Genomic DNA, 14179 nt, shown 5'->3' with positions numbered 1-14179 from the left:
ATAGCCCTCCATACAGAATAATGGGCTCCACATAGCCCTCCATACAGAATAATGGGCCCCACATAGCCCTCCATACAGAATAATGGGCCTCACATAGCCCTCCATACAGAATAATGGGCCCACATAGCCCTCCATACAGAATAATGGACCCCACATAGCCCTCCATACAGAATAATGGGCTCCACATAGTCCTCCATACAGAATAATGGGCCTCACATAGCCCTCCATACAGAATAATGGGCCTCACATAGCCCTCCATACAGAATAATGGACCCCACATAGTCCTCCATACAGAATAATGAGCGCCTGGCATCTTGGGTCATAGAAAATCAGGCTGTGGGCCTAAGTGTGATATTTGTGCCCTAGAGTGTCGAGGGGAAAAGCTTTTTCCGGTGCAGATCTTCAATCTTTATCACCTGGCCATCTTAATGTTTAAGTGCCGCTGTCACTGATGAGAGCAGCATCTAAATGGTTGGACTGATCTGATCACGTCACTCATTGTTTGGTTCCTTCCTATATGGCATAGCTGGTACCTGTATTGGATGGAGAGGGGTGGACTCTTGAGCCTACTCTATATACACTGTGTGCAGAATTATTAGGCAAATGAGTATTTTGATCACATGATACTTTTATACATGTTGTCCTACTCCAAGCTGTATAGGCTTAAGAGCCAACTTCCAATTAGGTAAATCAGGTGATGTGCATCTCTGTAATGAGGAGGGGTGCGGTGTAATGACAACACCCTATATAAGGTGTGCTTAATTATTAGGCAACTTCCTTTCCTGTGGCAAAATGGGTCAGAAGAGAGATTTGACAGGCTCTGAAAAGTCCAAAATTGTGAGCTGTCTTGCAGAGGGATGCAGCAGTCTTGAATTTGCCAAACTTTTTGAAGCGTGATCACCGAACAACCAAGTGTTTCATGTCAAATAGCCAACAGGGTCGCAAGAAGCGTGTTGGGCAAAAAAGGCGCAAAATAACTGCCCATGAATTGAGGAAAATCAAGCATGAAGCTGCCAAGATGCCATTTGCCACCAGTTTGGCCATATTTCAGAGCTGCAACGTTACTGGAGTAGCAAAAAGCACAAGGTGTGCCATACTCCGGGACATGGCCAAGGTAAGGACGGCTGAAAAACGACCACCTTTGAACAAGAAACATAAGATAAAACGTCAAGACTGGGCCAAGAAATATCTTAAGACTGATTTTTCAAAGGTTTTATGGACTGATGAAATGAGAGTGACTCTTGATGGGCCAGACGGATGGGCCAGAGGCTGGATCAGTAAAGAGCAGAGAGCTCCACTCCGACTCAGACGCCAGCAAGGTGGAGGTGGGGTACTGGTATGGGCTGGGATCATCAAAGAGGAATTTGTGGGACCTTTTTGGGTTGAGGATGGAGTGAAGCTCAACTCCCAGACCTACTGCCAGTTTCTAGAAGACAACATCTTCAAGCAGTGCTACGGGAAGAAGTCGGTATCGTTCAAGAAAAACATGGTTTTCATGCAGGACAATGCTCCATCACATGCATCCATGTACTCCACAGCGTGAATGGCCAGTACATGTCTGAAATATGAAAAAATGACACCTGATCTGAACCCCATAGAGAACCTGTGGTCCCTCATAAAATGTGAGATCTACAGGGAGGGAAAACAGTCCACCTCTGGGAACAGTGTCTGGAGGCTGTGGTGGCTGCTGCACGCAATGTTGATCGTAAACAGATCAAGCAACTGACAGAATCTATGGATGGTAGGCTGCTGAGTGTCATCAGAAAGAAAGGTAGCTATATTGGTCACTAATTTTTTGGGTTTTGTTTTTGCATGTCAGAAATGTTTATTTCTAAATTTTGTGCAGTTTCATTGGTTTACCTGGTGAAAACAAACAAGTGAGATGGGAATATATTTGGTTTTTATTAAGCTGCCTAATAATTCTGCATAGTAATAGTTACCTGCACAAACAGATATCCTCCTAAGATAGCCAAATCTAAAAAAAACCCCACTCCAACTTCCAAAAATATTAAGCTTTGATGTTCATGAGTCTTTTGGGATGATTGAGAACATAGTTGTTGATCAATAATAAAAAAAATACTCTAAAATACAACTTGCCTAATAATTCTGCACACGGTGTAATGATAGTGCACACTGGCCATTACTATGGAGGTCCATTATACAAAAAAAATAACCTTTATTTGCTGAACTTGTAATAACCCTGTTAAGGCTTAAAATTGTTTCTCTCTCAACTACTAATGACAAAAACTCCTCTAATTGCTTCTGAGGATGGTTTAGTATCTCATGTGACTGTTTGTCTTGCAGAGCTGAGCTAGGAGGAATGAATGCTTTTTACTGTAATTTGGAGGGTCAGCTGGAGATTAATCCGGGTATAGATTCTTGCAATACCCAGGCCAGCGTAGGCACCTTATTGGCCATCAAGCAGAGTTTAAAAGACTTTCATCAGCTCCTCATCGATCCTCCCAAGGTAAAACCAGGAGCATCCAACTATTTAATTACAATATTATTTTTTTTTTTTGTTTTCTGTCCTTGTACCTTATTATTTTTCTTGTGTCCCTTCTTTCTGTAGAAGGAGAGCTTGCAGACCACGTGGGGTGTGCTTGATCCTCCATTAGGCAATACTCGGCTCCATGTGGTGAAATTGCTGACGAGTGCAGTCAATGCAAACAACATGCCTTTAAACCAAGAGCTGATTGAGCTGGATGCAGTCAACACTATGCTGGTAACTTTACGGGTAGTACATATAAATTATCACATTGAAGGAAATCACCCCTTCACCATTTTTTAATTTCTTCCCATCAGGATTTATATTTCACGTACATGTACAACAATTTTTTACACTCTCAAGTTGAGGCTTGTATCACCAACATCCTGAACTCAAGCGCAATCGAAGATGCCAACGAGAGCGACCCACCGGAGAACTTGCTCGTCAAATATGTAAGAATGTTAGAAGTTTATTTTTTTTAGCTTAAGGGGAAGAAATATAAATTTATTTTACACATTTTTATCACTTCTACTCATCTAGTAGGAGGGGCTGCTGATAAGTCTTTGGATTTACCCAGAAAGAAACGAGATAGGGGGATGAAACTTTCCATTTATTCCACATACTCTCCATTGATGATGACTGACTTCTTACATCAGTATTCCAAGTTCTGTAAGCCTAGCAAAAAGAAGGATTTCTGTTGTGCCTTAGCAGGCATAGCATCAGAAATGGTGTGAAATTTGGTTCCCTTGAGGTGTTTCTTCAGGTTTGGAAACAGATGATAGTTGGAGGGAGCTAGATCTGGTGAACAATGTGGGTGGTCACCAGCTGGAAGCCCACCTCTGCCAGTTTTGCCGTGGTCACTTGTGCAGTGTGAGCGGAGATGTTGTCTTGTAGGAACAAGATTCCTGTAGACAGCTTGCGGCGCCTTTTGGCCTTCAGAGCTGCCTTCAATTGGTCTAAAAGTTCAATGTAATACCTTGCATTGATGGTGGAACCCTTTTGAAGGTAGTCCACAAGCAGCACTCCCTCCTTTATCCCAGAACACAGACGCCATCACCTTAGTGGCTGATTTTTGCACCCTGAACTTCTTTGATCGAGGAGAACCACTGTGCCTCCACTCTTTTGACTGCTCCTTGTTTTCAGGGTCATGCAAATAAATCCGGGTTTCATCCATAGTGACCAGTCACTCCAGGAAGTTCTTATCAGTCCGGAAACGCTGACAAATGGCCGGGAAGTTGTCACTCACAGCTTCTATGATCTGTTGTCACACATTTGGGGACCCACTTTGCAGATCGCTTCTTCATGTCCAAATGTTCTTGGATAATGACACAAACATGTTCATGGGAAATCCCCATGATGTCTGCTATTGCTTTAGCTGAAATTCATGGATTCTCTAGTATGAGGTTGTGCTCAGCATCGACGATCTCCAGAACAACAACCACTCTCGGGCGTCCAGGACGTTCCTCATCATTGGGGCTGAAGTGGCAAGTTTTACATTTGGCAACCCAGTTTTTATCTGTGGAATATGAAGGGCATTGATCCCCCAATGTCTGCGACATATCACCAGGAATATCTTTCTCTGATTTTATCCCTCCTCTGCTCTCTGTTGCTGTGAATATCGCATTAGATTCTGACATGTTGTTTTCCCGCGTGCGTAGAACACTGCTGCCATAAGCAACAAACACAACATTTCTTCGGCGCTCTATTGGGAGACCCAGACGATTGGGTGTATAGCACTGCCTCCGGAGGCCACACAAAGCAATTACACTAAAAAGTGTAAGGCCCCTCCCCTTCTGGCTATACACCCCCAGTGGGATCACTGGCTCACCAGTTTTCTGCTTTGTGCGAAGGAGGTCAGACATCCACGCATAGCTCCACTGTTTGTAGTCAGCAGTAGCTGCTGACTATATCGGATGGAAGAAAAGAGGGCCCATACTAGGGCCCCCAGCATGCTCCCTTCTCACCCCACTTGCGGTTTGTAAGGTTGAGGTACCCATTGCGGGTACGGAGGCTGGAGCCCACATGCTGTTTTCCTTCCCCATCCCCCTGAGGGGCTCTGAGGAAGTGGGATCTTACCGGCCACCAAGCCCTGAGGCCGGGCTCCATCCACAGACCCATAGAACCTGCTGGATGTGGTGCGGGAGTGCCGTTCAGGGACAAGGCCCTGCAACTTTCAGGTACTCTGTGTCCCCGTATGGCAGGCCACGCACACTCCAGGCTTGCTGGGTGTGCTAGTGCGCCGGGGACTGTAGCGCTGTGCGCTGGGCTTATAGTCCCCGCAGATTTCTGGGGGACTTTATGTGTGTGGATCGCCGCGCCGACCGCCCCTGGAGCGGCGGCGCAGCTGCGACTTGTAGTGCGCCGGGGTCGCGCCGACCGCGCTTTTACGGCGGCGGCGCTTCTAACTTTAGTCCCCGGCTTTCTGCGGCCTAGCTCCGCTTCGTTAACGCCCCCACCCTGTCAATCAGGGTAGGGGAGAGACGTTATTCAATCAGCAGCGCCGAGGGCTGGGGCACGATTTACATGCTCCAGCCCTCTCACTGAGCACAGTAGACACAGGCTTCGCGCTTTTTCTCTGTGCACGCCCTAGGCCCGCCCCCAGGCTTGCAGCTCCCCAGGACGCCGGCAGCCATTATACACATGCAGTCTGGCTGGAGAACACACGCAGGCTCTGGGGGACCCAGGCTAAGGGGTTCTGGCGACCACACACCCGCACTCAGCGGGCGGTAAGCAGCACATACGTGCAGCCCCTCTAGTGCCACAGTGTTATATTTGTCACTGTACATAGACACTGCTGTGTCTAGATATATTTAATACTGCACTGTAAGGTCGCTTCTTGGCTGTACACCCTATATTGCTTGAGGAGACAACAGCATGTCATCCGCAAAACGCAAGGGTGCCAAGGCACGGGCTGTATACACTACTTGTACAGCATGTGGGGCTAATCTACCAGCAGGCTCCAACGACTCTCATTGTGTGCAATGTTCAGTCCCAGTGGCACTTCGTCAGCCAGAGCCTACTGTGGTGGTAGCCCAGGCAGAGACGCCTGTGAACCCTGCCCCGGTGACGGGGACAGAATTTGCAGTCTTTGCTGATAAAATGTCTGTGACCATGACAAAAATCCTGGAAACCTTGCAGTCCAGGCCAGTTGCTCAGACCATAGACACTGCTGTGTCTATGTTCCCCGGTCCCCCTCAGTTGGAACTAATCCGTACTTCAAGGGGGTCCCAGGCATCACAGGCTGAGGGCTCTGACTCCGATGACAGTCCCAGCCCGCCCAAGCGAGCTCGCTGGGAGAGACCCTCCACGTCATCACGTGGATCAGGGTCTCAGCGAGAAGGGTCCCTATATGAGGGTTCAGAGGTGGGTGATCAGGAGTCTTGTCCTGACGCCACACTCAATTTGGATACGCCAGATGGTGACGCCATGGTAAATGACCTTATAGCGGCCATCAATAGGCTGTTGGATATTTCTCCCCCAGCCCCTTCTGCAGAGGAGGCAGCTGCACAGCAGGAGAAATTCCATTTCCTGTATCCCAAGCGTAAATTGAGTACTTTTCTGGACCACTCTGACTTCAGAGAATCCATCCAGAAACATAATACTTATCCGGACAAGCGTTTTTCTAAACGCCTTAAGGATACACGGTATCCTTTTCCCCCTGACGTGGTCAAACGCTGGACCCAGTGTCCAAAAGTGGACCCTCCAATATCCAGGCTTGCAGCTAGATCCATAGTTGCAGTGGAGGATGGGGCTTCACTTAAAGATGCCAATGACAGACAGATGGACCTTTGGTTGAAATCTGTCTATGAAGCTATCGGCGCGTCGTTTGCTCCAGCATTCGCGGCCGTGTGGGCGCTCCAAGCTATTTCAGCTGGTCTGGCACAGGTGGACTCTCTCATACGTCCAGCAGTGCCGCAAGTGGCGTCCCTAACTACGCAAATGTCTGCGTTTGCGACCTACGCTATCAATGCGGTACTGGACTCTACGAGCCGTACCTAAATGACTTCTGCCAACTCTGTAGTTTTGCGCAGAGCCTTGTGGTTAAAGGAATGGAAAGCAGATTCTGCTTCTAAAAAATGTTTAACCAGCTTGCCATTATCTGGAGACAGACTGTTTGGTGAGCAATTGGCGGAAATCATCAAACAGTCCAAAGGTAAGGACTCCTCCTTACCCCAGCCCAGATCAAGCAAACCTCCACAGAGGAAGTGGCAGTCAAAGTTTCGGTCCTTTCGAGGCTCGGGCAAGCCCCAATTCTCCTCGTCCAAAGGGACTCAGAAAGAGCAAAGGAGCTCTGATTCATGGCGGGCTCACTCACGCCCCAAGAAAGCAACCGGAGGTACCGCTTCCAAGGCGGCTGCCTCATGACTTTCGTCCGCCTCCCTCCGCATCCTCGGTCGGTGGCAGGCTCTCCCGCTTTTGCGACATTTGGCTGCCACAGGTCAAAGACCGGTGGGTAACAGACATTTTGTCTCACGGGTACAGGATAGAGTTCAGTTCTCGTCCTCCGCCTCGGTTCTTCAGAACTTCCCCACATCCCGACCGAGCAGATGCCCTTCTGCAGGCGGTGAATTCTCTAAGAGCAGAAGGAGTGGTGGTCCCTGTTCCTATTCAGGAACGAGGTCTAGGTTTTTACTCCAATCTCTTTGTGGTGCCAAAAAAGGACGGCTCATTCCGTCCTGTTCTGGACCTAAAACTGCTCAACAAGCATGTCAACGCCAGGCGGTTCCGGATGGAATCCCTCCGCTCAGTCATTGCCTCAATGTCTCAAAGCATCAATAGACATCAAGGATGCTTATCTCCACGTGCCGATTGCTACAGAGCACCAACGCTTTCTACGCTTCGTGATAAGAGACGACCATCTTCAGTTCGTAGCTCTGCCATTTGGTCTAGCGACAGCCCCACGGGTGTTCACCAAGATCATGGCGGCAGTGGTAGCAGTCTTGCACTCTCAGGGACACTCTGTGATCCCTTACTTGGACGATCTACTGATCAAGGCACCCTCTCAAGAGGCATGCCAACTCAGCTTGACTGTTGCACTGGAGACTCTCCAGAGTTTCGGGTGGATTATCAACTTCTCAAAGTCAAATCTGTCACCGACCCAATCACTAACGTATCTTGGCATGGAGTTTCATACTCTCTCAGCGATAGTGAAGCTTCCGCTGGACAAGCAGAGGTCACTGCAGACTGGGGTGCAGGCTCTCCTTCAAAGTCAGTCGCACTCCTTAAGACGCCTCATGCACTTCCTCGGGAAGATGGTGGCGGCAATGGAAGCGGTTCCGTTTGCGCAGTTTCATCTGCGCCCACTTCAATGGGACATTCTCCGCCAATGGGACGGGAAGTCAACATCCCTGGACAGGAAAGTCTCCCTTTCCCAGACGGCCAAGGACTCTCTGCAGTGGTGGCTTCTTCCCACCTCATTATCACAGGGAAGATCCTTCCTACCCCCATCCTGGGCGGTGGTCACGACAGACGCGAGTCTGTCAGGGTGGGGAGCAGTATTTCTCCACCACAGGGCTCAGGGTATGTGGACCCAGCAGGAGTCCACCCTTCAGATCAATGTTCTGGAAATCAGAGCAGTGTATCTTGCCCTACTAGCCTTCCAGCAGTGGCTGGAAGGAAGGCAGATCCGAATTCAGTCGGACAACTCCACAGCGGTGGCATACATCAACCACCAAGGGGGGACACGCAGTCGGCAAGCCTTCCAGGAAGTCCAGCGGATTCTGATGTGGGTGGAAGCCACAGCCTCCACCATATCCGCAGTTCACATCCCCGGCGTAGAAAACTGGGAAGCAGACTTCCTCAGTCGCCAGGGCATGGACGCAGGGGAATGGTCCCTTCACCCAGACGTGTTTCAGGAAATCTGTCACCGCTGGGGGGTGCCGGACGTCGATCTAATGGCGTCACGGCACAACAACAAGGTCCCAACCTTCATGGCACGGTCTCGCGATCAAAGAGCGCTGGCGGCAGACGCCCTAGTGCAAGATTGGTCGCAGTTCCGGCTCCCTTATGTGTTTCCACCTCTGGCACTCTTGCCCAGAGTGCTACGCAAGATCAGATCCGATTGCAGCCGCGTCATACTTGTCGCCCCAGACTGGCCGAGGAGGGCGTGGTACCCGGATCTGTGGCAGCTCACGGTCGGCCAACCGTGGGCACTACCAGACCGACCAGACTTACTGTCCCAAGGGCCGTTTTTCCATCGGAATTCTGCGGTCCTGAACCTGACTGTGTGGCCATTGAGTCCTGGATCCTAGCGTCTTCAGGATTGTCCCAAGGGGTCGTTGCCACCATGAGACAGGCTAGGAAGCCCACGTCCGCTAAGATCTACCACAGAACGTGGAGGATATTCTTATCCTGGTGCTCTGCTCAGGGAGTGTCTCCCTGGCCATTTGCATTGCCTACCTTTCTTTCTTTCCTGCAATCTGGGTTAGAAAAAGGTTTGTCGCTCGGCTCCCTTAAAGGTCAGGTCTCGGCGCTATCCGTCTTTTTTCAGAGGCGTTTGGCACGCCTTCCTAAGGTGCGCACGTTCCTACAGGGGGTTTGCCATATCGTACCCCCGTACAAGCGGCCGTTAGATCCATGGGATCTGAACAGGGTACTAGTTGCCCTCCAGAAGCCGCCCTTCGAGCCTCTGAGGGAGGTTTCACTTTCTAGGCTGTCACAGAAAGTGGCTTTTCTGGTAGCGATCACGTCTCTTCGGAGAGTGTCTGAGCTAGCAGCGCTGTCATCCAAGGCTCCCTTCCTGGTCTTCCACCAGGACAAGGTAGTGCTGCGCCCCATTCAGGAGTTTCTCCCGAAGGTGGTATCCTCTTTTCATCTTAATCAGGATATCTCTTTGCCTTCGTTTTGTCCTCATGCAGTTCATCGGTATGAGAAGGATTTACATTTGTTAGATCTGGTGAGAGCACTCAGAATCTACATTTCCCGCACGGCGCCCTTGCGCCGTTCGGATGCACTCTTTGTCCTTGTCGCTGGTAAGCGCAAAGGGTCGCAGGCTTCTAAGGCCACCCTGGCTCGATGGATCAAAGAACCAATACTTGAAGCCTACCGTTCTGCTGGGCTTCCGGTTCCGTCAGGGCTGAAGGCCCATTCTACCAGAGCCGTGGGTGCATCCTGGGCATTACGACACCAGGCTACGGCTCAACAGGTGTGCCAGGCAGCTACCTGGTCGAGTCTGCACACTTTCACCAAACATTATCAGGTGCATACCTATGCTTCGGCGGACGCCAGCCTAGGTAGAAGAGTCCTGCAGGCGGCAGTTGCCTCCCCGTAGGGGAGGGCTGTCTTGCAGCTCTAACATGAGGTATTTCTTTACCCACCCAGGGACAGCTTTTGGACGTCCCAATCGTCTGGGTCTCCCAATAGAGCGCCGAAGAAGGGAATTTTGTTACTTACCGTAAATTCCTTTTCTTCTAGCTCTTATTGGGAGACCCAGCACCCGCCCTGTTGTCCTTCGGGATTTTTGGTTGGTTTGCGGGTACACATGTTGTTCATGTTGAACGGTTTTCAGTTCTCCGATGTTACTCGGAGTGAATTTGTTTAAACCAGTTATTGGCTTTCCTCCTTCTTGCTTTTGCACTAAAACTGGTGAGCCAGTGATCCCACTGGGGGTGTATAGCCAGAAGGGGAGGGGCCTTACACTTTTTAGTGTAATTGCTTTGTGTGGCCTCCGGAGGCAGTGCTATACACCCAATCGTCTGGGTCTCCCAATAAGAGCTAGAAGAAAAGGAATTTACGGTAAGTAACAAAATTCCCTTCTTTGAAAACATGTATTACACATAAGGCTTTAATGTGATGTAACATTCTTTACCATAGAAACAAAAACAAAAATCACAAAGCCAAAGACCTATCAGCAGCCCCTCGTATATGTAGTTCTAGTCAAAGGCCCTAATTTTATAATTTATTTTATTTATTTTTTTGTCCTTTTTTTTTCTTGTGGGATTTCTTTCTTTTTTGGGGGGCTTTGTCCCTTGTAGGCTCCTGTAGATGTACCAGATAAAATGTATGTTTAAAGGTCTGTACTTCTATTTCCACATAGAATGGGTTTCCTGAAGCAAATGAATATTGTAACTTGGCTGATTGCTGAATATTGTCAGTCCAGGCCTTAGATATTTCTAGTTAATGCTCTTCTCTTTCAATATCAGCTTCTACAGAAATGCCAGCTAGTGCAGAAGATCCTTTCATCATGGGACGATAACGAGAAGGAACAGTAGGTGTTAATATCATCACAAGAACTTTTTCAACTATTTAATTGCAGGTTTCTGAAATGGTATCCCTGGTTTCCTAAAGCTGTAGGTGCCTTTAAGGGGGGGGCATAGTCATTGACAAGATTTTCCCCTTGTGTGTTATACCTTGTAACTATGATTCATGCAACACTTTGTGATCCTTACATATGTAAAAAATGCAAATTAACATTGTGTAATGATGTTGCAGAAATGGATGACCCTTTGCACTTTTTTATTCTGCAAATGTCTCTTAAAGGGAGCGCAGCGTTCTAGAACGCAGCCAAACCTTGCATTCAGTAGCACTAATATGTAGAAGTTAAAGGGGCTTTCCGAACATTTTTTTGAAAGGGGAAACCCCTTTGATCACATCAGTGCCCCATCTTAAACCAAACATTCTTTGATCGCCCATCTGAGCTTTATTCCTCCTGTGATGTTGTCGCTGCTGTTCTCATCTGGCCACTTAACATTGTGTTATGTGACCACTGCAGATGATCAATGGGTGCAGATCAGCTGCAGACCTTGACTATTCCATGAAACTAAGTCCAAAGTATGACTGCAGCAGTCCCGTGACACCAAAAGTTCAAGCGCCCGAGAATAGCATCGTTGACCTTTCATGAACTGTGCCGCCCTGACAGGTGAGAATAGAGGGTTTTTAATTTTACGCGGGACACTGACACAATCAGGCAGGGGTTGTCCATTCATTGAAAATATTTTAGACCTTCTAAACTCTGCTTATAGACCCCACTGTAAAGCTATGATTTCCTATTTCTGCTTTTTTAGGTGTGAATAAATCTGCTCATTATTGGTTTTCCTTAGATCTACTCTGTTAATATTTCAGGTCAGAAGGCGGCCGGAGGAAAGGCTTTATGGGTCATCTCACTAAAATCGCAAATGCACTGGTGCAAAGTTCTGAAAAAGGACCTAATAACGCTCTCATTGTCCAGCTAATTAAAGGTGACTGCAGACGTTCAATGGAAATATCGGTATAGATTATGCAATGCATATTTGTCATATTAAAAGGTTTTTAATATTGTCCCTTTTATACAGAGTTCCCAGATGAGCAGCAGGAGCAGTGGGAAGCCTTCATTACGGGATCTCTCACAGACACAAACAAGAAGAACACGGTAGACCTTGTACGCCTTGTACTATTACTTTTATGTTTGAAAGAGCAGCAGGTACAATGTAGCTCCCTGTTCAGACTATAAACTGTTACACTTGTGGACACGTGGGTTGCCCACTGATGGGTTTTGCACATTAAATGTACAGTGCAAATTATCCTGGCCATTTAATCACTTACATGATTCCCTTTTGTGAGCCAATGATGCCCCCTCAATGCTATGATGAAGGGTTCTAAACACAGAAAAGAAATGCTCCAAGGGGCTTCCTAAGCTCTAATAGGCTGACGGTAAGTAAAAGGCCAGAGTCACACTTGCAAGTGACTCACATCACACCACCCGACATGGCCTGCTGTTCTCCGAGCTGGAGCTTCTCAGCTGAATAGAAATACATGCAGCTGACCTGCTCCTGTCCATATAGCGGCAAGCCATGTCAGGTGATACAATGCGAGATTCGCATGAGTCACTCGCAAGTGTGACTCCGGCCATACACTGATGCACTGCAATACTGAAGCGACAGAGATCGTAAGACGTGTCGTGATCGCGAGTCGTCAATAGGCTGCCATGACTGCCATGGGGTTTGCTCAAGACCTCCGTGCCTGTCCTTACAATACTCATGTGAAAAAACATAAGTTTAAAAATGTAGAATATGTACTGTACTTTTCCTTTTATAAGACGCACCCCGAATTTAGAGATAAAAAAAAGGTAAAAAAAAATAAAAATGTGTTCCGTCTTATACTCCGGTGTTGTCTTACCGTAGGGGGCAGCAGTGGTGGTGAAGCAGGGTCACAGGAGGCAGACATTGTGCTGGCAGCCGCGGCAGATCTGTGGCAGCAGCGGCATGTCAGTAGTGGTGGTGGCGGGTCAGTGGTGGAGCAGGCCGGTGTGGTGAGTGTCCCAGTCGTCCACGGTCCCAGTTTCAAATGATGGTGCCTGGAGCGGCACATGCGCAGATTGAGCTCTCATCCAAGGTCTCCATCTGCGCATGCGCTGACTTCTGGCACCATCATTTGAAACCGGGACCGCGGACCCACTGTGACACCCGCCACACAGCCACCGCAGTCCGCACACACAGAGTGGCAGCCAGCAGGCCGCCCGCCCACCCACACAGAGAGGCAGCCGGCACCCAGCTGCCTGTACGCAGCCACAGGCATCCGGCCACCCGTATGCACCCGGTCTCGCACAGACAGCCCCCCCTGGTAAGCTATACTTGGATTTTAAGACGCACCCCTCATTTTCCTCCCAAATTTTTATGAGGAAAAGGGCGTCTTATGATACAAAAAATACGGTATATATATATAATATAATATAATTCTCTTTATCAAGTTCATATAAATATGAAAGTGTACACATTTGCTATTGCTTCATTTCTTTATCGTTCCTTATGGGAGACCCAGACCATGGGTGTATAGCTAGCGCCTCCGGAGGACACACAAAGCACTACACTCAAACGTGTAGCTCCTCCCTCCGGGCTATATACACCCCCTGGATGACAATCTACCCAGTTCAACGCTTTGTGTTCCAGGAGGATCACACACATTTTCTTTTCCTGATATTTTTTTCATTTTTATTTTAATTTTTAAAGATTTGGAAGAAAAGCGGGTCCAGTCTGGACTCCCGGCATGTCCCTTCACGCTCCACTCTGCGGGGTGCTGTTAAGGTTGATTTCAATAAGGCTGGAGCCTTCACATGCCGAGCTCCTTCGCATCCTCTGTCGAGGCTCTGTTTGAAGTGGGAGCCTCCACGGTCCTCTCTGCTTGCAGAAGGCCGGTCTCCATCCGCAGCCCTGTCTGGTCCCTGCTGGAAGGAGCGTTAACCCCCACTCAGGGACATGGCCCTGCGTCTCAAAGCTAAGTATTGAGACGTTTTTTCAGGGGTCCCGGGTACTTTTATAGGGGGACAGTATGTGCTTTAGCGTTACTGTTAATTTCGGCCGGTTCTGGGAATTTCCCATGAGAACCGCGCCGACGGTGCCTGCTCGTCGGCCGCACTTTAAAATCTAGGCCCCGGCTTCAGTTTGGGCCTAGTTTCGTTTTTGGCTTCTTCTGCATGTTTTACATACAGCGCCGCCCACCGCCCGGCCAGCAGAGGGGAGGGCACTCCTCTCTAGGGAGATGTCCCCTCCCCTGTCTACCTCCCTGTGTCTCTCTGCCCTCTGTTTTTCCCGCTCCTGGGCTTATACACGCCCCCCCTCCTTCTCCCAGCGCCATTTTCTCAGCGTTTTCTTACACTGGGAAGCGCTGGATGCTGCTGCTGCCTACTATCTGGAAGGCTGACACTTCAAGGGGAGCGGTGAAATCCGGAGGACACACAGAGAGCAGGGCTGGTAAGCCACAACCTCTGGTTGTGGACTTTTA

At 48.8% G+C, this 14179-nt stretch overlaps 1 protein-coding gene across 5 annotated transcripts in view; it reads left to right on the top strand.

The window, feature by feature from the left end:
* Nucleotides 1-14179, top strand: part of PPP6R1 (protein phosphatase 6 regulatory subunit 1) — a 206548-nt gene that overhangs the window by 75015 nt on the left and 117354 nt on the right. For 4 of the 5 annotated variants that reach the window (XM_075328120.1, XM_075328116.1, XM_075328117.1 and 1 more), the window contains exons 8-13: nucleotides 2305-2467; nucleotides 2570-2722; nucleotides 2803-2937; nucleotides 10627-10691; nucleotides 11546-11661; nucleotides 11755-11840. In XM_075328120.1, coding sequence (XP_075184235.1) covers nucleotides 2305-2467; nucleotides 2570-2722; nucleotides 2803-2937; nucleotides 10627-10691; nucleotides 11546-11661; nucleotides 11755-11840 — 718 coding nt within the window. The remainder of the gene's footprint in view (nucleotides 1-2304; nucleotides 2468-2569; nucleotides 2723-2802; nucleotides 2938-10626; nucleotides 10692-11545; nucleotides 11662-11754; nucleotides 11841-14179) is intronic. The other variant, XM_075328119.1, reaches the window with a different exon arrangement.

Source organism: Anomaloglossus baeobatrachus, chromosome 11, assembly GCF_048569485.1.
Source record: "Anomaloglossus baeobatrachus isolate aAnoBae1 chromosome 11, aAnoBae1.hap1, whole genome shotgun sequence".
Lineage (NCBI taxonomy): Eukaryota > Metazoa > Chordata > Amphibia > Anura > Aromobatidae > Anomaloglossus > Anomaloglossus baeobatrachus.
The sequence above is the reverse complement of the archived record's forward strand: the minus strand, read 5'-3'. Positions and strand labels throughout refer to the sequence as shown.